The sequence below is a fragment of the Atheta coriaria genome, unplaced genomic scaffold (assembly GCF_025399875.1).
Source record: "Atheta coriaria isolate IRGN ID8LTWV9N9 unplaced genomic scaffold, Caltech_Dcor_3.1 hic_scaffold_8_pilon, whole genome shotgun sequence".
Classification (NCBI taxonomy): domain Eukaryota; kingdom Metazoa; phylum Arthropoda; class Insecta; order Coleoptera; family Staphylinidae; genus Dalotia; species Dalotia coriaria.
Genome location: NW_027045450.1, coordinates 3,659,632 through 3,686,409, shown reverse-complemented (window position 1 = coordinate 3,686,409; position 26,778 = coordinate 3,659,632). Strand labels below are relative to the sequence as shown.

Below are 26,778 nucleotides of genomic sequence, written 5' to 3'. Positions count from 1 at the left end.
TAATATTCCATCTTTATTTTGTCGACTCTGGAAGGCAAAATGACACAAAATTTGGACTCGAAACAGTCGAAACTCAGGTTTTGGTATTCGGATCGCAGAAAGGGTGAGGAGGTATGTAAATAAAAGAGGCGGTAAATAGTAATGGCGGGTAAAATGAATGTTTAAAAATCTTTATTCAGCATATTCGGTTTTCGAATTCTGAAGGATCTCGACAACTAAGAGGGCTAGAAAATTAAGAACTACATTGTATTGATCCTTGAAAAATTCTCTACAAGGTGGCATCATTATTGAAAAATCATCAAAATGGCACAATAAATTTTTAAAGAAAAGATTTTATATAAAAAATGGCAAAATATTTCTCTTTTTTATGGTCGAAATTAAAAGTTGGAATTTTTAAATTCTGTTTTCGAATTCTGATAGCCAATTTAATTCTACATCAATTATTTTGGTATTTTTTTTTGCTAGCATTAACTGCTTAGGCCCTATTTGCAATTTTATAGAAAAAATTGAAAATGTACTGAAACAAACTGAAATAATATAGGTATATAATAATTTGACGGAAACTATCTATGTCCACTTTCTGCGTTCCTAATACTACAGACTGATGAGCAGCAACATTTCAGCAATTTTCTCGACAAATTTTGTCGAGAAATCCATTGAAATTGGTCGCAAAATTCATTTGAATATTAGGATCGCAGAAAGTGCAGTAGGTTGAATCTCTTGAATAGCGGCGTAGTTTAGTTACTCGTGGATAGATGACACTAGTGATACCGTTTTTAAATTAATATTGATACATTATAATATTGATTTTGAACTATTTCTCATATATAGCAGTGGCATTTCCATTAAAGTTTAAGGGCTAATGGATTAATTAAAGGAGTAACGATGTTGCGAGCTATGTTCTAAGCTTGGAACAAATAAAACAATAAAAATTTATAAAACTACAATTTTATTCAAACATGTAGAATCAGAAACTCATTTTCTTAATATATACAACATTTTTAACAATACAAGCAAGAAAACATGATAATAATATGCAACTATATAAAGCTCTGTTTATAACTTTTAACAAAATAAACAAAATGATATTCTTGAGAATTCATTCAATCGTTTTCGGAATCATCATCAACACCGGCAATCCAATCTTCAATTTCTTAGACACTATAAACCAGATTGAATAACAGAATAGTAAAATGTAAAATATTATAAATTACCAATATATAACATACGTTCTTGGTATTTTAGTCCAGTTGACACATCCATCTTCAGTAAAGGAAACATCATCCTCAATACGCACTCAGTACCCCGGAACCTCTCCACTTGCTCCTTATTGATAAACTTGGACATCTCAGGATTAGCCAATTCTTGATCCAACAACTGGAAAATATTTATGTAAATGAAATATACCTACACATACATAAATTAAATTAATTATTCTTACATGATCCATAAAGATTCCCATTTAGGGCACTGTACGAAGGTAGCGGTAGAAGTGACTCCCGTTCAAGGCACCGTACAATTTAGTGCAAGAACGGTTGCCCCAGGACATTGCGTTCGCCGGCTAGAACAAAAGAACCACAAAATTAGCTGACAAAAACACAAAAGGGAATTTTTGTAGGTTTTCCGAGAGTCATACCCACAAGTTATACAAGAAAATAATAAAGAATTTTAGTACCTACAATTTGGTGAGAAAACTGTTGTCTTACGACATTGTGTTCGCCCGCTAAATACAAAAAACCACAAGATTAGCCAACCAAAAACACAAAAGGGCATTTTGTAGGTTTCCCGCAGGTCAAACGCAGAAGTTAAACATGAAAATTATAAAGAATTTTAATACCTACAATTTGGTGAAAAACTGTTGTCTTACGACATCGCGTTCGCCCGCTAAATATTAAAACCACAAAATTAGCCGACCAAAAACACAAAAGGGCATTTTGTAGGTTTCCCGAGGGTCAAACTTACAAGTTATATATGAAAATTATAAAGAATTTTAATACCTACAATTTGGTAAAAAACTGTTGTCCTAGGACATCGCGTTCGCCCGCTAAACAGTAAAAACCACAAAATTAGCCGACCAAAAAACACAAAAAGGGCATTTTTGTAGGTTTCCCGAGGGTCAAACTCACAAGTTATATATGAAAATTATAAAGAATTTTAATACCTACAATTTGGTAAAAAACTGTTGTTCTAGGACATCGCGTTCGCCCGCTAAATACTAAAGACCACAAAATTAGCCGACCAAAAACACAAAAGGGCATTTTGTAGGTTTCCCGAGGGTCAAACGCAGAAGTTATACATGAAAATTATAAAGAATTTTAATACCTACAATTTGGTGAAAAACTGTTGTCTTACAACATCGCGTTCGCCCGCTAAATACTAAAACCACAAAATTAGCCGACCAAAAACACAAAAGGGCATTTTTGTAGGTTTCCCGAGGGTCAAACTTACAAGTTATATATGAAAATTATAAAGAATTTTAATACCTACAATTTGGTAAAAAACTGCTGTTCTAGGACATCGCGTTCGCCCGCTAAATACTAAAGACCACAAAATTAGCCGACCAAAAACACAAAAATGGCATTTTGTAGGTTTCCCGAGGGTCAAACGCAGAAGTTATACATGAAAATTATAAAGAATTTTAATACCTACAATTTGGTGAAAAACTGTTGTCTAACGACATCGCGTTCGCCCGCTAAATACTAAAACCACAAAATTAGCCGACCAAAAAGACCGCGTTCGCGTGTTATAATATAACCAAAGTACAATTCCTAGCGCAACGAGTACTATTGCGTATATGCGTATACACACAACAATCATTATAACTCGCGTTAGGGAATTTTCTCGCAATAAACTTCAATACAGGGAAATAAGGAATTAAATTCCGCATCTGGGAAAATTATTCCGAACTTAGTTTAAGACCGCGTTCGCGTGTTATAATATAACCAAAGTACAATTCCTAGCGCAACGAGTACTATTGCGTATATGCGTATACACACAACTATCATTATAACTCGCGTTAGGGAATTTTCTCGCAATAAACTTCAATACAGGGAAATAAGGAATTAAATTCCGCATCTGGGAAAATTATTCCGAACTTAGTTTAAGACCGCGTTCGCGTGTTATAATATAACCAAAGTTCAATTCCTAGCGCAACGAGTACTATTGCGTATATGCGTATACACACAACAATCATTATAACTCGCGTTAGGGAATTTTCTCGCAATAAACTTCAATACAGGGAAATAAGGAATTAAATTCCGCATCTGGGAAAATTATTCCGAACTTAGTTTAAGACCGCGTTTGCGTGTTATAATATTAAAAAGTACAATTCCTAGCGCAACGAATACTATTGCGTATATGCGTATACACACAACTATCATTATAACTCGCGTTAGGGAATTTTCTCGCAATAAATTTGAATACAGGGAAATAAAGAATTAAATTCCGCATCTGGGAACATTATTCCGAACTTAGTTTAAGACCGCGTTCGCGTGTTAGAATATTAACAAAGTACAATTCCTAGCGCAACGAGTACTAGTTTGTATACACACAACTGTCAATATACGTAACTCGCGTGGCGGAGTTTTTATACACATCAAAAGTAAATTTGACCGAAAAATATAATTGAATTATAAACTTACCAATGTACAGCTTATCGGACTGCCAGGCATGAGTGCTGTAACTAAACGAAAACATAAATTAAAACAAAAATATTTCATACATTTGAATTATGTTATAATTAACAATCTATCAAAATAAACAATCTATGCTGTTTAGTTAAAAAATACTTACATGAGCCTGATAGATCTTTCTGAATGAGGGCGATATATATCCGATTAATTTAGTAACCGACACTAAACACAACGCCGAGTGAAGAATGTTATCAAATCCACTATCACGTGACTTGTAATATACATAAGAAACGTTATCAAAACCGGCATGTCCGTACATTAAATAATATACTATACTCGCAGAGTACAAATAAATAGTCGATTGATCTGCGAGTATAACACAAATTTTGAATATTGATGTCCGAATAAACGATATAAGTCTCTCAAAACACAACTGGATTAACCAGCGACCGGCACGAAACTAGCTGCAATCCACCGATAGTGCATGCCGAAACTGCGTGAACAACGACGGGGCAGTATATGATAAGGAAGTAAGAGGTGCGCAAAAACGGCGCGTCGACGGCACGCGACCTTTATTCAATCGCGAATATCTCGTAAACTAAAAGAGATAAATAAGATCTGATCGCAGCGTCTTAATCTACGGACTATTCTCTATCAGATAGGATAGTTAAAACGGAAATCTGAGAGATGAAATTTTAATTCTTAAGAAAAAATTGCCAAGGGGGGGTGCTTGATACTTTTTTCGACGATTTTTGAAAATTCATATCTCTTAAACTAAAAGAGATAGCTACCAACGAATTGTTGATTATGAAAGATTGGAAAATTGTCTATCAGATAAAAATATAAAACAATTATATTTCCTACAGTAAAAGGTCGAAAAACGCGACTAAAAGTGCTAAAAAGTGACATTTTGCAATTTTTGCCCATTTTATTCAATCGCGAATATCTCGTAAACTAAAAGAGATAAATAAGATCTGATCGCAGCGTCTTAATCTACGGACTATTCTCTATCAGATAGGATAGTTAAAACGGAAATCTGAGAGATGAAATTTTAATTCTTAAGAAAAAATTGCCAAGGGGGGTGCTTGATACTTTTTTTCGACGATTTTCAAAAATTCATATCTCTTAAACTAAAAGAGATAGCTACCAACGAATTGTTGATTATGAAAGATTGGAAAATTGTCTATCAGATAAAAATATAAAATAATTATATTTCCTACAGTAAAAGGTCGAAAAACGCGACTAAAAGTGCTAAAAAGTGACATTTTGCAATTTTTGCCCATTTTATTCAATCGCGAATATCTCGTAAACTAAAAGAGATAAATAAGATCTGATCGCAGCGTCTTAATCTACGGACCAATCTCTATCAGATAGGATAGTTAAAACCGAAATCTGAGAGATGAAATTTTAAGTCTTAAGAAAAAATTGCCAAGGGGGGGTGCTTGATACTTTTTTTCGACGATTTTTGAAAATTAATATCTCTTAAACTAAAAGAGATAGCTACCAACGAATTGTTGATTATGAAAGATTGGAAAATTGTCTATCAGATAAAAATATAAAATAATTATATTTCCTACAGTAAAAGGTCGAAAAACGCGACTAAAAGTGCTAAAAAGTGACATTTTGCAATTTTTGCCCATTTTATTCAATCGCGAATATCTCGTAAACTAAAAGAGATAAATAAGATCTGATCGCAGCGTCTTAATCTACGAACTATTCTCTATCAGATAGGATAGTTAAAACGGAAATCTGAGAGATGAAATTTTAATTCTTAAGAAAAAATTGCCAAGGGGGGGTGCTTGATACTTTTTTTCGACGATTTTTGATAATTCATATCTCGTAAACTAAAACCGATAGCTACCAACGAATTGTTGATTATGATAGATTGGAAAATTGTCTATCAGATAAATATATAAAATAATTATATTTCCTACAGTAACAGGTTGAAAAACGCGACTAAAAGTGCTAAAAAGTGACATTTTGCAATTTTTGCCCATTTTATTCAATCGCGAATATCTCGTAAACTAAAAGAGATAAATAAGATCTGATCGCAGCGTCTTAATCTACGAACTATTCTCTATCAGATAGGATAGTTAAAACGGAAATCTGAGAGATGAAATTTTAATTCTTAAGAAAAAATTGCCAAGGGGGGGTGCTTGATACTTTTTTTCGACGATTTTTGATAATTAATATCTCGTAAACTAAAACCGATAGCTACCAACGAATTGTTGATTATGATAGATTGGAGAATTGTCTATCAGATAAATATATAAAACAATTACATTTCCTACAGTAAAAGGTCGAAAAACGCGATTAAAAGTGCTAAAAAGTGACATTTTGCAATTTTTGCCCATTTTATTCAATCGCGAATATCTCGTAAACTAAAAGAGATAAATAAGATCTGATCGCAGCGTCTTAATCTACGGACCAATCTCTATCAGATAGGATAGTTAAAACCGAAATCTGAGAGATGAAATTTTAAGATTTAAGAAAAAATTGCCAAGGGGGGGTGCTTGATACTTTTTTTCGACGATTTTCAAAAATTCATATCTCTTAAACTAAAAGAGATAGCTACCAACGAATTGTTGATTATGAAAGATTGGAAAATTGTCTATCAGATAAAAATATAAAATAATTATATTTCCTACAGTAAAAGGTCGAAAAACGCGACTAAAAGTGCTAAAAAGTGACATTTTGCAATTTTTGCCCATTTTATTCAATCGCGAATATCTCGTAAACTAAAAGAGATAAATAAGATCTGATCGCAGCGTCTTAATCTACGGACCAATCTCTATCAGATAGGATAGTTAAAACCGAAATCTGAGAGATGAAATTTTAAGTCTTAAGAAAAAATTGCCAAGGGGGGGTGCTTGATACTTTTTTTCGACGATTTTCAAAAATTCATATCTCTTAAACTAAAAGAGATAGCTACCAACGAATTGTTGATTATGAAAGATTGGAAGATTGTCTATCAGATAAAAATATAAAACAATTACATTTCCTACAGTAAAAGGTCGAAAAACGCGACTAAAAGTGCTAAAAAGTGACATTTTGCAATTTTTGCCCATTTTATTCAATCGCGAATATCTCGTAAACTAAAAGAGATAAATAAGATCTGATCGCAGCGTCTTAATCTACGGACCAATCTCTATCAGATAGGATAGTTAAAACCGAAATCTGAGAGATGAAATTTTAAGATTTAAGAAAAAATTGCCAAGGGGGGGTGCTTGATACTTTTTTTCGACGATTTTTGATAATTAATATCTCGTAAACTAAAACCGATAGCTACCAACGAATTGTTGATTATGATAGATTGGAAAATTGTCTATCAGATAAATATATAAAATAATTATATTTCCTACAGTAACAGGTTGAAAAACGCGACTAAAAGTGCTAAAAAGTGACATTTTTCAATTTTTGCCCATTTTATTCAATCGCGAATATCTCGTATACTAAAAAAGATAGAAGGGAACAAATCACAGAGTTTGAAACTACGGACAATTCTCTGTAAAATATGCTGATTAAATTGGAAATCTAAGAAATAAAATGATTACTCAAAAGAAAAAATGGGCAAAGGAGAGTCAGCCATGTAAGGTGCCCTGAACACGAGTCACTTCTATCGATACGCTGCTTCGGTTGGTTAGACTCAACTATACAATTGCAATTAATTGCAATATAACTAAACAAACATGGAAAAATCAACGTTCTTGACATATTCGAGTAAATAAACGGATTGAAAGTTATGATAGATTAGAAAATTCTGCATTAAATAAAAATTTTAAATAATTTAATTTGGTGGGATAAAAGAACCAAAAACGTGACTAAAAGTGCAATTTTTTGCCCTTTTTTCTATTGCGATTATCTCCTAATTATGTCCGACCGTGGCAGTCGTCTAATTTAGTTCACAGGTAGGTACAACGTGATAAATAGAAAACTTGTTTATAAACAGCAAATGTAAATTTGACCGAAAAAATATAATATAATATAATTGAATTATAAACTTACCAGTGTACAGGTTATCGGACGGCCAGGCACAACGAGTGCTATAACTAAACGAAAACATAAATTAAAACAAAAATATCTAATACAATGGAATTATGTTATAATTAACAATCAACACATATACAATCTATGCTGTTTAGTTAAATAATACTTACACGAGCCTGATGGATCACTAAACGAAAACATAAATTATCTAAATATAAAATATTTCCATACAATTACCGATTTTACCAAATATATGCGTATTCAGTATGAGAATCGGCTAACAATTTTTCAATCTAAGTGATAACACACTTTTTTAAATGGACAATCTTTTGTTTTTATTTTTTATAATGTGCTGTTTAGTTAGTAATTTAATCATTTTTATCCCGCTCAAAGAAAATTTTTATATGCGTACGTAGTCTGATGGATCTTTAAGTGATAAGGGTTGTTCACCCTTAATTTTGGTCGAAATTTTTTTGTTTTATTTTTAATGTGGCATTAAAATATACATACAACCCTAAATGTTTGGTTTCTTATCACCAACCCCTATTTTTATAATAAGTAAGTTACTTTTTGTCTACACTAAAATTTATCTAGAAACTTAAAATAATATATGGCAAAACAACGTTTGCCCGGTTAACTAGTATAGGTATATATACGATTCATTTAGTAACTGACTCCAAACACAACGCCGAGTGAAAAATGTTATCAAATCCACTATCACGTGACTTGTAATATACATAACAAACGCGATCAAAAACCGGCATTTCCGAACATTAAACAAATTACTATAGTCGCAAAATACAAATAAATAGTCAATTGATCTTCGAGTATAACACGAATAAACGATATAAGTCTCTCAAATCACGACTGGATTAACCTGCGACCGGCACGAAACTGGCTGCAATCCACCGATAGTGCATGCCGAAACTGCGTAAACAACGACGGAACAGTATATGATAAGAATGTAAGAGGTGCGCTAAAACGGCGCGTCGACCGCACGCGACCTTGTACGTGAATTTGCAATAGGCACATTACCTGTGATCTAAAGTAAAGTAGACTTCGCTGCATGCAGCAAGTTGATACGGCGCTAGGAGACAGCGCGCGGGACAAATGCGATAAAAACGTTGTTTACATCGAATCGCAGATTGTATACAAAACTATTCTCGTGCCGACGTTTGTCGATAAATATAAAAATAAGCCGTACAACTCGATTTTATGATTTATAGTGCATCCTAGTGCCATCTACGAATGCGACAGATACATGTCTCACAATTTAGACTATTATAATCAATAATTAATGTTTGTAGGTGTTTCCACTTTTGTAGGCAGTTCATGTTGTCAATTAACATGTAGAGCGTCTCTTAAACTATAACATGGCCTTTAGAAACTCACAAAATGTGTAGTAATAGCTTTTTTAAATTAATATTGATATTGATACAATATAAAATTGATTTTGACCTATTTCCCATATCTAGCAGTGGCATTTCCATTAAAGTTTAAGGGATTTATGGATTAATTCAAGGAGTAGTTTGGGACAAATAAAACGTTAAAAATTTATTGTTAAAAATATAAAATTACAATTTTATTCAAGGATGTAGAATATATACCCATCACATACTCAATTTCTCAATATATAGAGTAGCAACAAGAAAACAGGATAATAATATGTAATTATATAATGCTCTTTTTACAACTTTTAACAAAATAAACAAAAATGATATCAATAACAGCGTCAAAATGTTGTAAATTCATTCAATCGTATTTGGAATCATCATCAACACCGGCAATCCAATCTTCAATTTCTTGGACACTATAATCAGAATGAATTACAGAATAGTAAAATATAAAATATTATAAATTGCCAAAATATAACATACGTTCTTGGAACTTTAGTCCAGTTGACACATCCATTTTCAGTAATCAAAACATCATCCTCAATACGCACTCCACCAGTACCACGGAACCTCTCCAGTTGGTCCTTATTGATAAACTTGGCCATCTCAGGATTAGCCAATGCTTCATCCAATAACTGGAAAATATTTATGTAAATGAAATATACATATACATAAATTAAATTAATTTTTCTTACAGGATCAATAAAGTAGCACCCAGGCTCAATGGTCAACCACATTCCCTTCTGTAGGATACGCGCAGTTCTCAAACGGTCTTCACCGCGTCCTTTCGGCCTCGGCGGTTCTGATGGCAGATAACCTCCTACATCATGGACATCCATACCAATCAAATGACCCAGACCATGCGGTTGGAATATGGGCCCCAAGTTCACCTTTACCATATCATCAACTTCACCCTTAAGTACACCTCCGGCTTTCAAGCCTTCAAGAATCTTCCTTAAAGCAAGATGATGCATGTCAACCCAAGAGACGCCCGGTTTGCATGCGTTGAAAACGGCCATGTTAGCATCGTACACCACGTTGTAGATCATCTTTTGATCTGGGGTAAACTTTCCACTAGTCGGGAAGGTGCAAGTAATATCCGCAGCATATCCAAAATAGTTTCCTCCCATATCAAACAGACTAAAACAAGTAACAATCAATATCAATTGAATCCATTTATTTATGGTTGCATACCAAGTTTCGCCCTCTTTGATGAACTTATCATTTGGGCATCCAGCATGACCATAGTGCAGAACAGCACCATTATTCCCGGATCCACAAATACAAGTGTAGGAAACGAAACGGCATCCTCCGGAAGAATAGCAATGATGCAAGAAAGTTGATTCGCATTGGTACTCGCTTTTACCCGGCTTGGCCATACGCATAACTTTCCTGTGGGCTTGGGAAGACACTTTAGTGACATACTTCATCACTTCCGTTTCGTAATCAGTCTTAATTACGCGCCTGAAAAACCAACACAAATTCAGTTCACATTAGAACAATATTTAGTAATTTGTAATTATTACAAATCAGCAATGTGATAAAACAGGGAAACATTGTCGACTTTAAAGTTCTCGATTCCTGGAAACTCGGCTTCCTTGGCTGTCAATCCACTATCACTGTTTACACCTTTCTAAAATATACAAAATGCAAAATATTTTCCATTAATTAATTATACCTTTATTTCTTTCTAAGAACCTACCAGAGTCAACAGCGATGTTGGTGCAAGTTCTCCCAAAACTTTGGCAATCTATGTATAGTAAAATAATTAAAGTTAATAAAGTTTTATATGGTTTTCTGCAATTAATACTTACGTCATCAACATAGTTAACAACATCAACTTGGTATCTTTTCTTGAAATCATCAAGAGTCAACAAAGGACCCATCCAGACAGCATAAGACGCCGGAAGTTTCGGCACAAAAAGGTAAGACTTTCCGGTGGCAATGTCCACAGCGCCAAAACAGCCCGCTTCCAAGACACCAAAAGTCCACATAAAATACGACTCCTGCAAATACATTATTCATATAATAGTGAGTGATTAAAAGCTTTCTTATGTGTTTGAATGTTTGCATAAAAAATTATATGTTTCTGTTTATTTTGATTAGTCATCTTGTTTGTTTCGTTCGCTCTTGTCTCATTGGGATTTTTCGCACAACTTTCTGCCGACCCACTTTTATGAGGTAATTTCGCCAAAGGTTACAATCGTGTTTTGGAGTTAGCCACGCTTTAATATTTCGTTGTCTTACACTCGTGTTGAGTTGGCGATTGTTGTTAACGTCGTTAATTTGGCAAACGTGTACCACATTTTGGTTTATGCAGCAGCCAACTGTGTGTTTACAGTTACACAGCATAAATTCGCCAATTCCAAAGGAATAAATTAATGAATCATGCTTTTACGAGTTTGTACAATTGTACATGTTAAGTGCGCACATATTTACTTGTTGCTAAAATAGTAAAAAGCATGACTAACTAGCAAAAAACACAACAAAAATCAACACAGAACATTCCATTCATTTCATAAAGTAGTTTCGCTAAAGACAGTGTTGGAGACACAGTTTCTTCAACTGTCCAGTCAAAATAAACACTAAATTCACTTGCGCAATATGATGAAATTTCTGTGAGCAATTTAAATTATATAGACAACATAATCAACAATAACGTGTTAATTTTTTGTATAGTTTGCACTTTAAATGTAATGTCGTCAAAAACAGACTGTATCGTAACGTGATATAATTCGAAATCACCTGTAAATGAATGTGTGCACGTGTAATATGTGATTGTGGTTTTATATAATGGCGGCGTCAGCGTAACGCCGATTTCCGCGTAATTAGCGTCCATTTGCATTATTTGCGTTTGTTTGCATCCTCCGCATCGTCATTTTGCATTGTTAGCGCGTGCAGTTCTTTGACACCTTCAGCCTTTCAACATAACGAAATCATTTAAACATTAAATTGGACTTTGATTGGAATAACTTTTAAAGCTTAAATTTAAAAAATGCTTACAAAAATAAATTTACTTGGAAAATTAAATCTTGCTATATACTATTTCAAGTTGCGTCATTTCATCACTTTGATTGGTAAATAATGAATGATGAAATTCGCTATTTTCTATTTGCAAAATGCGGTGGCGATGTGATTGATCAATACCCGACGGTTTATTTGCAAATATTTGCTAACGTATACAACATTTTATTTAACACTAACGCAGCACTTTTTTTGCCCACTTAATGAATACACTATATTCCAATAAAACAATAAATTGTAATATATCTATTTAAATCGACGTTCAGCGTAAACCATGAAGATAAAAGAAATCGCATATCCTGTTTCTGATTCCGTTTCTGGTTTATAGTTCGTTTTTGCGCGTTTCGATTTCGATTTCGCAATCTTCCATCACGAGAATGAAACATATACTCGATCTAAATCTAAATACCAAGAGCGCACAAAGAACAACCGACCAACCTCATCCGCAGCTGATTGAATAAGATCGCAATGCAAATAAACCAAAGAAAACAAAAGAAATGTATAGAGTAATAAAAGTTATACAGTATTTGATCGTTACAAGAGAATGTTGTTTTATTTTACGTGGCGCTGTTGTTGTTTATTTTCTGCGCTCTTTGTTGGTTGCCAGTTGTTTATTATTTGTTATTGTTGTGTTTCGCTGTGTGACGCGAGACGACGCAACGCAAGTGAACTGTAGAGAACAAACCGTTATGTACACGTACGAGACGAGTGCGGTCTGTTTTCATTTCTCCGGGCCGCGGTCGTTCGAAACGAGGCCTTTCGCAGAGCGATATTGTTCGTATTTGCCATCGCCATCGCTGTAAACGTGAAAGAGCAAGAATCCAAGGCAGCACCGTATCAATGAAACTTTGTATGATCTCAATCAACCGAAATAATTCCAATTATTAATTTAGGTTTCCAACTTCAGCGTCAGTACATGATGTACCTAGATTAAACGAAACATCTCCACAAAAGTTATATCACAAGCCTATATAAATTAATCTCAAAATTAATAATTAAGTATGCAATTTGATACAAATTAATTAAAACGTTTTCATAGAATAAAAAACCAAATTTTCCTTCACCTCATATAAAAATTTAAATCTGTATAACTGACTTAACACTATAAATTTTTTCCAAGTAACTAAAATCAACAAATTGTGCTATTTTTGTAGAATATAAAAATAGCTTTTATTTATTCATGTTGATATAAGTTCGATCCTGCATTGCGCATTGGGCGCAGTGCTGGGCTGTGTTGTGTCGGCGGCACAGTAAACAAAGATTGCCTAATTTGCGCGAAACTTTCTAGTCTAGTAAGCCGAAACAAAACACGAGCAGCGGCCGCCATCATGCTAAATAAACTCAACCACACACATTTAGCATTCAGCACATACAGCATTGAAATCCACTCCTTGTATGTACGCATGCCCATGCTCATTCATTTTGTGAGCTGTGAAAACTGGCAAAAAATCTAATCTCTATATAAAGTTCTCTACATGAGTTAGTTACATGATAATCGTTGTTTTAATATTTCATAAGCACAAACCTCAAAGTGTCAGTCACAACTTGCATATGTAAAATTTAATTAAACACAATTTTTGAAAGTTCGCTTATTATACACGAATTGTTCAAAATTGCGACATTTTTGTCAACATTCAGCGCGATAATTAGTTAATTTCACGCTAGGAATAATGTGATTGTGTCGTTCGCATTGTTTTCGGCAATATTTAAACTTATTTGAAATGTGTGCATGTATTGTATATTATGTCGCATTCGCCGTCTGTTTGTTTTATTTTCGTCTCGTTTCGTTTATTCTCTCATTCTTTCAGTCGCGCCATGTTTTGTTTGTTTATTGTTTCAATACGCAAATGGTACAATTCTGCACGCAATTGTGTTTCATGTAATTTTAATTTTATTATGCTATACTGAAATGTTTGTAACATTTCGCAGCAAAAAGTTGCGAGCATTGTTCAAATTGTTCGGTATCGTGCTAAATTGTGTAAAGTTTTTTGTGTATAGCCTTTTTAACGTACATTTTACAAATTGTATAAGGCTCATAACAATTTGCGACAGTCGCTGTCGCTGATGCTTTGATGGTACAGTTAGCAGTTACGAACATACCTACAGAGGTCAAAAGCCTGCACGCAAACAACAAACAATAACGTAAACAAAAACTAACTAACAATCACTAAATAATTCACATAAATAACATAACAAACTAATTAAAAGATTATTCATAATTCTAATCTAACTATAGAATTTCTAGATGGATATTATAATTGATGTTTACTTTTCGGTTTTTTTCCTTTCGAATTTACATTGATACCTCGCCAATTCCTAGAGCTGTAGTCTACGGTGTCTCGTCCATCGCGAAATATTCGACTTTGCCCGGCGCGCTCCACTCGACATTTATTTATATTCTTTTTTATTTTGAGTTGTGAGACTTCACTGTTTCCTGCTTGACGACTCTGCTATTTTAAATGTCCCGGCGTGCCTAATTTGATTCGACATAAATTAGAATTGGACCAGGCGCGAACGTCTCTCCTGTCCGCCATTTCGCCATTGCGTAAAAATAGGCAACCCGATCATCAACATAATGGGCACATTGTGCACGTCCGCAGGTCGGATAATAAAGACAAGTTCAACGCACTATTAACGGACTTAAAACTGCTCATACCTTTAAATTCCAATAAACGATGACTACTTTTCGATTGAAAAAGATATATTAATATAATATACGTTGCATTTTGTGTTTAATTTCATTTTATGCTAGGTAGAATTTATTTTTAATATATTTAGGCCTGCAGGTATGTATCTATATCTAAAGTTGGTCCAGAAAGCTTTCAAATGACGTCGCAAGACCAAAACTGCGATTTTAGCTTCAAATCTGATGCAATATGATGAAATCTTAACTTCACTTAGTCATTTTGCAAACGTTATCAATCATTATATAAGTACATACATACAATGTTAGCAACTGTTAAAATTCCAAACTTTTAAAGATAATTTCTCGAAAAATAAACAAAACTAAGAATCTTCCATTACAAAACATTCATAATATATTAAATATTGACTCAATAAATGTAATGATACCTGTTTGAAACTGTTTCAATAGATTAAATAATAAATGACCCAATTTACAATATCGATTGCCACACAACCCAAACGCGCTCGTGCTATGAAAGGTGTATAAAAGGGTTGAAGTGGTTGGGGGCTATCGAGTCTAAAAATATTTTCCACGTGCAATTACCGCCAATGCGCACCGGGTCGAACGAATGAAAACACCAGCTCGATCGATGCGGATTGTGAACATGTACAAATGTACAACGCCCGGGTCATTAACATCCACATCTACATCGACATCAACAACATCCAAAACAGAAAGAATTACCATTTGTTTATTACAACTAAAATCTAACTTATTACGAAGCAAATATGTAGTATTTCCATTTGAATATTCGTTTCTTTCAACCTTCAAATAGTCAATTATCTACTTTTTTTCTTATTCTACAAAACATTAACGTAATGACTTGTTTTTGTCGTTGTTTTTGTTATTGTTATTGTGATCGGTTTGTTTTGATAGTTAGCTATTGTAATTTTTTTATTATTTATTTTCTGATTCACTACAATGTTGCTTACCTGTCGGAAGACATGGTAGGTGGTGTCCGTGTCGTAGAACGGCACTTCGTCACCGCCCTGCAGGACGACAATGGACTTTCCGTTTCCGGCACGTAGGCGGTCGACAAGACGTTTTCGATTTAATGCGAAGAGCTCAAGGGGCACCTGATGGGTGTCACCGCCCATTGACAAACGACCACTGAAACATAAACAGAAATGAATTATCAATCAATGCATTAATCATAAAACACATAGAGAACCAAACAATTCTGACCCTCTTTTATTAACTACAAATTTCCTGTCTGTCAAAAAACAGAACTAAACAAATGAAAAAAAAACTAGGTTTCTCGTTAATAACTAAAGTTACATGATTTACGAGTATAACAAGTCATAAATTACTTCCTGACATATCATGTGTCAATTTATTTCGAATATATAATATGCTGTGATTGAGATTAGGTTATGTTAGATTCGGTTAAGCCAGGTTAGTTTCGTGTGAAGGCGAAGCAACAAAAAAAGCGCCGCTCGCCGGAATGTCGGAATGTTGTTTGTTTCAATTCGCCAAACGGCGAGCAAGGCACCAGCAGGAATACGAGCACACAAACATTCGCAGACTGGCATAGACTTGCAGGTCGCAGTCGAGCACCTTCACCAGTCCCCGCGTTTGCTTTTGAGGTTGTTGGTGTTTACAAACAAACAGCGCGTCTCCTGGTGCCGCGTCTCCGCCAATCTCAACTTCAATGCGTTATGTAGTTGACTCAGGTGGCAGCAAGAGAAGCATGGCGCGCACCGGAGCGTCGAACGAGAGAGGAAGTTTCGCGTTCGTTGGTATGCTCGCACACGTCCTATACTCGACTCTGGGTAAACGAACTCCAAGATAAACTCACGCTGAGGGCGAGCCGACGTCACCTTGTGTGCCGAAAATAAAAAGCCATCGTCGCTGTGTATGAGTACAACGCATCAACAACCGAAAATTATATTATTGCAGTAAAACTCAAAACATTCGCCAAGAGATGATTTAATATGATGTAACATAGACGAAGTGTTACATAACTATGATGTATGTTCGAAATGATCATCGAAATTATAAGAAAAGTAAACATGTTGGTGATAATATTTTGGCATAACATAAACATGTAATAAGTCGAAATCGTAAAATAAATTAAATTATTTAAGAAACAAGCAAATTATCATATAAACTTCGATGAAATTTGATGGCATTTTTTATTGTTCAGTTAAAAGAACCTAAAATTGCAATATATTTAATTTTGTGAAACTTGCAAGTAAAATATTTATACTCAGAAACGTCAAAATAGAATTTGACGTGCACAGTAACCTTGCATGATCTCTCAAATATCACTCGTTTTGACAACTTCATATAAACACTCTGATTTTACATGATTATCATAGTTGCAACCAGTATCATTACGTAAAATGATTTTATTTTCACTTAGCACTTTTGAAATGCTATAAAACAAGTGCATCGTTTCATTTTTTATGTTTATTATGAAAATTTCATGTTTCCGCACATGTTGCGGTGTTAAATTACTAAAATTTGTAATACAGACATTTTCATCCTCAAAGAATAAAACTTTTTAAAAAGGATAAAATATTCATATTACACATCAAATAGATTAGACACAACAATGCAAAAAAAAATGAAACAAAAACACAATTTCGAAACTTAGATTATTTCTCGCCTTTTTTTAGATCACAAGTATGTATGAGTGCCCTTGAAATTTTTTTATTGATACGCGCTCCGCGGGTGTGCGCGTTCTCGCGAGCGTGACGAAAATAACCGACGTGCCCACCAAAGAAAACACGAAAATACCGAATTATAACATGCCACCAGGTAATACACGACAAAAAATCAATGAAACCAAGAAATATAAACATAAAATCCACAAAAACAAAGTAAAGAAAGCGAAATTGCAGGTTACCCGCAAAACATAACCTAACCTAATATTACATTATGTAACAATACATAACCTTAAAATTATTTAATTATATTTTAAAGCATAAATAATAATTTAATATATTGTTATAGACCACCAAAGCAATAAAAATCATAGTTTAAATACTCTAGAACTACATAGTGACTAAAAGTGGATAATAATAATAGTTTGGTACGCAATGGTACGAAAGTGAAGTGAGAACTGAGGTGAACGATTCAATAAATAATTAAATAACCAAAACGTCCTTGAAAACGTTCTGACACATACGTAGCAATAGCTCGCACACAAAAACCCAAGGAAAATACTTCTAGGTAAGTGTATTACATCAATGTAAATAAATTTAATATTTCGTATTGAATCATTTATATGTAACATGCTATTTACGTAAGCCAGTTGTTTGTTGATTGTTGTTGATGCGTCGTAATCGTCTGATATCGATAAATATAGCAGATAGCAATACAAAGATCGTTGATTTTCGTCATAATATACCGCGTGATATCTCTGCTATCACTTCAAATTTATGGTATCTTTCCCAACAGCCTTAAATTTCAAAAAAATATAAATATCAACGCGCTGATAACATTGTTTTTGTTTTGGTTTAGCTTTTCTCCTTGTTGGCTTTTGTTCACAGGTTCGTACATTTAAGAATCCTCTACGGTTATCACTGGTTATCGTTATGTGTCATATATGTGTGTCAACGGCGATACATTCTGAATACAATTTAAATTTAACTAGATAAAGTGTCGTAACGATGGAAAATTTCCCAAGTCCTCGATCCAACAGCTTGATAAATTAGCGCAAGCGCTACTAAGTAAACGGCAGGATGTACACAAATAGAAGTAAACAAATAAATAAATATCATAAATGAAGTCAACGGAAATTTTTCCAAGACAACAATAATAACAATTTATTAATTTGATCTGCAGTAAAAAAATGCTTGTAGTATTGCCAAAAGATTTCTGGAATATTCAGCGTTCCGACATTTATAACTCTAATTGTCTGTTGGCGACCATCATATCATCGTAATACCATATTATGCAACACAACACGAATATTCAATCAATTTACATTGTCAATTGATCATTTGTCAATGTAGAGATGCAGATGTACCTACATAGTGTATACATTTGTTGCTATTTGCATCGATTCGCTAATGAAATGTGAGATAGTGATGCGTATAGGAATAGCGCGAGAGTTTGCACTTTGCGCCGCGGACCGAATCATCGTCAGTCCCGTGATTCCCGCGAAACTTATAAATAACAATGGCAACTATAGCGCGCGCCACGGCTGTGGATTATTTCGGGAGCGCTCGAAAACGCAGCCAAAATCGCCAATGTGTGTCGGAAACCAATGCATAATTCTATACTTGACTAGACATAATACAAGCACACATATTTCGATAAATCAGAAAATTGACGACATTCTTCTGTAAAAATAGAAGATATATTAATACTTGTTGGCGGAGGCGCGCGCAGGTGTCAGACGACACAGGAAACCGTTAATTAATCTATAAATATATATGTATATATTGATAAAAAGTAATGTACGAGTATGATTACAGGATGGTTAATGTTTATATTAATATTGACATCCGGATTTGTATCGTCATGCTCAAAAGTGGATTTTAAATCATGATGGGAGTAGATTTATCGCGGGAAAATATCTCATGTGTGCTGTATAATCAAAATTTGAACGTGGTATCAAAAATAAAATATGTACAGATGGTATATTTGTTATTGGGCTGTTGTAACGTCAGTTGACACGTCAATGAGCGTCATTCATTTACTTGCTGTGCTCGCTCGCATAACATGCCAGCTTGTTTGCTGATTCTTAATGAATGAATCTCACAAACGCAATGTGAAAATAAAAAAAGGCACGCAAACGGATATTACCCATCTATTCTGTGTTTTGTCATAATTTCATCTATGCTCTAAGCTATTCGCAGTAAATGTAATATAAATATTTATTATTTGGTTGTTGTGACTCATGGCGACGGTAAAAGTAAAAAATAAGGTTAAAAGTTGGTTTTCCAAGTCGGTTTGTTATCAAGTTAACCGTTAACCGAGCAATTCCCAAACTAGAATAGAACAGAATTTTAATAAATTACAAAAAAAAAACATATTTTCGGAAGTCGACAATGATAAGAAACCACAATGTAAACCACATTTTGTTAGAATGTTATAAACTGCGGTTTTTCATTCCCTAGGAGATATGCTTAGAAATTGTTTGGATTACAGTCAAATTATAAACTTATTTGATTCATAAATTACTCGGTTTACCATCCTAAGTATAAAACTAAATTTAACTATAAATTAATCGATGGAAATATTAATTAAAACAAAAATTAAGTTAAAATTAAAAATTTCTAATTGTGTACAAGAGCCACACCCAAAACACGAACCAATAAGCCAATTGACATTCCATGCTGATCGAAAACCTGAATTGGCAATGTTTCTCCACATCGTGATATTTGTTTATGATTTTTATACCTCCACCATTCACACAGCTCCTTTACTCATTTGTTCCGAGCGAACCACACGTGAACAATAACGAAACACGTCAGTGTAAAAATTATGCGAATACGCTCGAGGTCATAAATAAAAACATACAAAATTCATACTACTAATAAAACCTACACAGAAAAACGCTGACAACATTCATAAATATACGAATCCAGCGACTAATAAAAAGTCAAGAGAGATAGACTGCAAATACTTTTTTAAATTTGTAATAGACACAAAATGAGAATGGAAATTAGAATTAAGAATATAGGTATCTACTACTCATAAAAAAAATACAAAAACTAGTTTTACTATAAAATAAAGAAATATAGTTTCAGCACCTTCATAAGACTAAAGAATCTAAGGCATAGTTAATGATAACTTACTACCAACCAATTCATTCTAAATTTAAATAAGAAATTCAACTAAAAACCAACAGAAATTGTTCAAATGTAAGAACACCTATAGAATGTATAATACTATTCTGCTCCACGGTGAATGACATGACAAAAAATGTGCGGTTGTCAAATGATACGAGAAACGAGTAGTGTAAAGTGTAAAGAACCAACCGATGATAATGTTCATGACGACAAAACTATACCAGTTCATGGATGAATTAGAATTTCCCGTATAATAGAAAATTTACAACAGTATGCTACGTCATACGCGCAGTAACATCCAATTGGTGGATAAATGTTAACGAGTAAATGTTTAAATAGTTGAACGTCAAATGTCGAGTGTGTTATTAAACAAGTATGCAAATAAAAACAGAAAAACGGAATGTACGTGTTCTACGTTTCATAGTTTAAACAAGTTTTCAAGTTAAAGTTAAAGTTTAAAATACAAAAGATTAGAAATAAGACTTGTGACTTGTAGTAACGATGTAGTAACACTTGAAAGTAATTAAATTTTGCAAAAAAAGATTTGCAAATAAATCATGAATCAAATTTTAACAAATTTTGTGTTACAGATTAGTTGCTTTGTCTCAACTTGTTTATTGCGTTAGAATATGTTTCATTCCAATGCAATGAATCGAAATGTGGTTATCAGATTGTGCTGGATCATGCTTGCGACGAATGCGTTTGACCTTTACGATCGATCACGCCGGTTGATCGATCGTCATTTGTTGCGAATTTATAGCAACATTGAAGCCGGACTCGCATAACTTGTCCAGCGCAATATCCCAAGACACATGGTCTTCGCAAATCACGTCGGCGTCATTTATTAATCATTTCCAACATCGTTTATAAGCGCGCTGCACAATGTGCGTGCGTGTCACATAACCTTGTCTGTCAAAATACTAGTTCACGATTTATAGGTTAATTGAATGTTGGGGCAAATCAACTAATAAACACACAATCGAATGAAATTAATAAACTATAAAAACGATAAATCTTTCTCTAGTTACACCATCTGTATTGCAACGTTGTCTTTTTGTTTTCGGCGGCTTTTCGTTCAATTAACAAACAAAACTTGTAGTAAAATCGTAATAAAATGTAAATCCGACGAAGGCAAGGTGGTGCTCGTCGGCGCATGACGATGGCTGCGCTTCGGCGAGGTTCAAGGCATGCCTTTGAACTTGACAAACGATTCCATCAACAACGAAAGATTCATCGACTTCAAAAACACAACAAAAAATGTAAATTAAGTAATTCAAGATGGCGCCATATGCAAAACACAGCAATTACTGCACAGTAAACAAAATAATAACGATAACACACCAATCTAGTGATTATCTCGGCCAATTTGTTGCAGAAAATACATTGTAAGCTTGTTATTAAACACTTTCGATACATGCTATCAATGTCAAGTGCAAAACAAGCGCGAAACGGATTCGCATTCAACGCAGCCATATTGCAGCCAAAAATAAAACAAAAATATCGCGCTTATCTGGTGATAAATTTGATAAACATGCAACCGTCAACATCAATCACATATCAAGCACATAAAAGTAATGAAAATTCACATAAATTTAGCTCAAGATTAAAAAATATTGCAAAAATTAATAACTAAAAATAATTATTTTAAAAATAACGTGCCACGTGTGTTGCATTAGTATGTTCTGTGTATGTTTACTTTAGAGTGTCTAATTGTTATGAATATCGATTGTTGTAAACTATTGCAATAATAGTACACGTGGCGTGTTTGCAAACAAAAGTGTTTGCGTGCTGTTCAACGTGCGCGATGGAGAGCGAATGATTTAAACTTGTAATAAAAGTTTCGAATTCAAGTTGAAAAGGATGCCTGCGTCGTAAAAAAAACGCGCCGCGGCGAGTTTTGCGACGCAATATTACGACCGAAGCGGTGCGATCACGTAGTGTGGCGTAGTAGTACTCGCAATTCGTTCAGTCGTAGTATTCGCGGCCACGTGGAAATGTTTTGTAAACACACAAGTGCAAAACACCGTGCATATACACACGGCGCACGCGTACCGATACCGACACAAGCGAATTAACGCATGAAACTACCGCGAACGCACTTGGTCGATAAACGGTGTAAATCTGCGCATGCGTACACATGTTTAGGTGCACGCAGAGGTAAAAGTATTGCATAACCTTAAATAGTAAGCTTTGAATAAATAAAACGTGTGTTTGTTTTCATCAAAATAATGATTTATATTTTTTGTCTCGAAAAATCATCAAATATTTTTTAGTAAAAGAAATTAAAATGTTTAATTCCTTCCATGCGTTTTTTTTCTATTTTCATGTACTGTCGACACGCCATAGCGATTCGCCAAACAAACCAAAACGTAAATAATCACAAAAATCAAAACCTCTGCTTTACAAATATCACAAAATTAACGCTTTACAACTCTAGAAATATACAATTTTATTCCCCAACTGCCTCCCTTCTTCAGTGTCGACCCTGTATAATGCATACGACTTGAGCCACCACAACGTCATACTTTGACATTGTGACATTGACAGGTGTCAATTATTATAAATGTCCCACATAGTCCAATAAACGTTTCTATTAGTTTAAAATAAATATTGTTCACGTTTATGACAATTATGACAAACATTTACAATCGCTTGACGCTTATTTGATATACAAGAGTCCGAATTCGAGTTTACTCCTGCACGACTGTCATTGTCGGCCATTTTCCTCCTCTCAGCTTCGATTTTCATTTGTTTAATATTAAATTATTACAGCTTAGCGTTACTAATATTAGTTTAGTGTTTAGTTTTACAATCACAGATACGGAGTAGAACTGATTGCGCTGTCGTCGTCGCGAGTTTCTTTCTTTCTTCTTTCGAATTTAATGGAACATAAATTAAAACAGATGAAAATAATAAAAAACAAAAATATTAAAACAAAATAACGACAACGTAGTTAAGGTACTTAAGCGTATTCATTGTTGCGCGCTCGCGACGCCATCTAAGCGTAACCTTTTCTCAAATCTTTTTAGCTACTTAAAACTACGATATGTCACGAGTGCCACCCGACAAAGTTTTCTTTCGCACATATTAAAATTGGGACACTCTGTATATGAGTGCCTCATTATAGTCTCAGTGCTATTTCCATCTCGTGCGCACTCACACATTCACATATCCACTCTTCTCTCTGTCAGTCCGTCTCGCGTCAAAGGAACAATAAATGTTATGCAGAACTTTTGCCTAATCGCATAGCCGCAGCATTGGACTGGAGCACTCCTCTTCAGAGTCGTAGTAGCAGTAGTCTGTCTTAACGGTGGCGGTGGCGAAAGTGGCAGCCGCGGCAGCAAGCTGCACACGCCGCACGGCTTCGCTCACAAGCCCGCCGTCCTTGAGCAGTCGCTGTAGCAACTCGTAGGGATCCTCGCAGCCGTCATCGGCCGCCTCTTGCTTGTGACGAAGGAGGCGGCGCGCGCATGCTGTTTGTTCATCGGCGGAACGCGCAGCATAAGGTGAGTTGCGTAGGTATTTCTTCGGGTAGCGGCGGTATGCCGGAAGCGCTTTCAGAGCGCCAACGGCACAGGTGGATGAGATACGCAAATTTTCTTTTATTTCCAACACGAGACCCTCGACATCGCGATGCAGGTGGCGGTAGTCGGCTACGGGGGCAGGCGTGGTGACGGTGGCAGCCGCCACCACTGTGCGGGTGTTCGCAGACGGCATCACCAGAAAAAAACAGTCACGTAACACTCGTGATGTTTATGTTTTGATTGTGTTGTTTTGGTTTGTGTATTACAAGATGGCGCACATGCGCACCGCGTTCGGATTATCCGATATCCAATGCAATGTTTGGCTGGTTTCACACTCTCGCAGGCGTTACGCTCGTGTGTGTATGAGTTGGTGTGAGTGGTTCTGTTTATATCCAAACTGATGCAACTGTTCACGTTCACACTCGTTGTACATGCGCACTCAACGCCTGTCTGAAAGTAACTGCCTGTGCGAGACAACCTGCGCCGCGTAAAACGGCACAGCGTCCCACGGCCGCTCGCCGAGTCATACACCAACAAACCCCCACTATAATATTTCACTCTATTTCGTTCTCACGTTAATGCTATTCGATATATCTAACTCACTCTGACTCACTCAACATTCCAAGCCAAAACAAAACATACACGCCGGATTGTTTTGATTTGCAAGTTCGTGCATTGTCGGTCGTTTACGCGAGTTACGTAGACGACCTGTGAATGCTGTGTGAATCGATTCAGGTTGCGCTTTCACAACATCCCAGCCCACGAGAGTATCGCAGAATTTTATTCGCACCGCGCCGCGGTTCTTGTGTGTTGTGAATCGCGTTCGATGACGTTGTTTCCGCGATCGAAGCGGATGCCCCCGATTATTATTATGACGGCGCAGCATGTAAACAACGGAATGCGCCCGACAGACAGACACGCTGGCCGGGCAGACAAGAGGCGGGGGACAAGATGGCGATGCCGGTCTCCCGCATAACACAACACAACATTATGACTTGCGACTGCCATAAATTACACATTTCCTGTTTATATTATTCACTGAATTAACATTTCCACATCTTGATGTCACATGGCAGTTAATTTCTGTATATTTGCAGATTAAATGCAAAAAAATTAGACACCAAAAACACAGCCATGTTTGTATATCGAAGGCTATAAATAACAATCGTGACTAATAAGCCATACGATAATATAAGCCGGGCGGATATAAACATGTCCATGTTTGTTCGTAACGTTCGTACAGCTCGAAAATTTCCACGAAATTTAACTTAATTGTTGTGTAAGCGACCAGTACATGTAATACGATCGGAAATTTCCAATGAACAAATGATTTGTATTACGCATAGCGTAGATCTACTATTTCTTTAATAAAGCTGCAGTTACATTGCTCCAATATAATGTAAAAGTAAATATCAATGTATAAAAAATCACATGGTCAAAGATAAACAACGCGTAAAATGCAACCTCGCGCGACATCTATGTAACCATTTATAACTTAACAACGTAAACACAAAGCAAAACGTGCAAATTCTAATACCCCTAGCGCCATCTACTGACAAACTATCTAAACTTTCATCGGAAGGTCAAATCTCAAGTCTCAAGTCGGCTACGTACAAACTTTAAGGTTATTACACATTTTTAAGCGAAACAATATAGAAGTCTGCATAATGTCGCAGTTATTTAAATTATTAACAAATATAACGCATAGAAACCTCCGAACCAAGCTGCCTTTAGTAAGTATGAATATATTATTTAAATCCAGTATACTAACTTTCTTTTAATTTTTAGCTTTCATGTAATACTAATTGTTCCTATTCAACAAGTGAAGTAGTCACAGAAAAGGATATCAAAGATCTACTTCAAGTACGGTTTCAAGACGCCAAAGAAATTATAGTCGAGGATGTTTCAGGCGGCTGTGGCGCCATGTTCAATGTTTATGTTGCTTCAGCAGAGTTTAAAGGTCTGTCAATAGTCAAACAACACAAAACCATAACAGAAACACTCAAAGACCAAATTAAGAAGATTCATGGACTTAGAATTGAAACCAAAGCAACATAATCCTTTGTAGACTTTGTAAATAATGTTTATTGTAGAAAATAAAAGTAAACCTTAATTAATTGTTATTGAGTCATGATAATGAGACAAATAACTCCCAAATATTGCAAAATAGTCTGATTGTGATTACTGTGACTATAAAACTCCATTTCTTTGTTTTGTAGTATTTACTTTCCCCGCATAACCTTAAAATGCAAAATAAACTGACACTTACGTGAAGTTTTTATTAGCCATCTTGATGATTGTCGCCCAATTAACAGCTGTTCTCACTTATCACGTTTATCACTTGTTGCTAGACAACTGGTGTAATTACTGGGTGTGTTCCGCGGTGGGTTGCAAACAAGTACGCCGCACTTCCACTCTTCGCCTACTTTTATAACGCGGTGACTGCGCGGCAAGGGGCGTGTATTTATCGTGTGATCGCGTTATCAACCGAGTGCACTTGAAATTTCTACCCGTTTCTTATGTACGAACCACTAGACATTCTAATTAAACCCAGTTGAGCTTCAAACCGCACACTCGTTCGTTAATCATAAGTAAACACGGCAATCAACTGCGCAAAGTTCATGCGGCTTTGTGTGAATTTGTACAAACAAAAGACACAAACCACTGATCTTATTTTGACTTGTTTTTGTAAATTTTGTGGTTAACGCTTAACTTTGTCAGCTTAAATATGAGTCGACTACATCTGCAACTAACGTAGGCAACCCACCATACACTGCATATTTG

General features: G+C 35.1%; 2 protein-coding genes across 5 annotated transcripts; both read right to left on the bottom strand.

Moving 5' to 3' along the window:
• Positions 1-932: 932 nt before the first annotated feature.
• On the bottom strand, positions 933-7,806 carry LOC135797570 (xaa-Pro dipeptidase-like). 4 transcript variants are annotated; one of them, XR_010549578.1, is made up of 7 exons: positions 7,790-7,806; positions 7,638-7,681; positions 3,642-3,682; positions 1,676-1,723; positions 1,442-1,561; positions 1,230-1,377; positions 933-1,161 (listed from the first exon to the last, which is right to left on the bottom strand). XR_010549578.1 is itself a non-coding variant. In XM_065309993.1 (6 exons), the coding sequence occupies exons 4-6, from the start codon at positions 1,460-1,462 to the stop codon at positions 1,100-1,102; spliced, it is 231 nt and encodes a 76-aa protein (XP_065166065.1). In that variant the 5' UTR covers positions 1,463-1,561; positions 1,676-1,723; positions 3,642-3,682; positions 3,793-4,169; the 3' UTR covers positions 933-1,099. The 4 variants fall into 4 exon arrangements, 1 of the variants encoding a protein (XP_065166065.1); XR_010549579.1 differs by lacking the exons at positions 7,638-7,681; positions 7,790-7,806 and adding an exon at positions 3,793-4,173 and having other exon boundaries at positions 1,680-1,723; XM_065309993.1 differs by lacking the exons at positions 7,638-7,681; positions 7,790-7,806 and adding an exon at positions 3,793-4,169.
• Positions 7,807-9,172: 1,366 nt separating this feature from the next.
• Dip-C (dipeptidase C) lies at positions 9,173-26,731 on the bottom strand. Its single transcript, XM_065310266.1, has 9 exons — positions 26,264-26,731; positions 15,656-15,833; positions 10,828-11,019; positions 10,716-10,763; positions 10,540-10,646; positions 10,208-10,477; positions 9,709-10,153; positions 9,497-9,648; positions 9,173-9,429 (listed from the first exon to the last, which is right to left on the bottom strand). Exons 1-9 carry the CDS (start codon positions 26,281-26,283, stop codon positions 9,372-9,374), a joined length of 1,470 nt encoding a protein of 489 aa, XP_065166338.1. The 5' UTR covers positions 26,284-26,731; the 3' UTR covers positions 9,173-9,371.
• Positions 26,732-26,778: the final 47 nt, after the last annotated feature.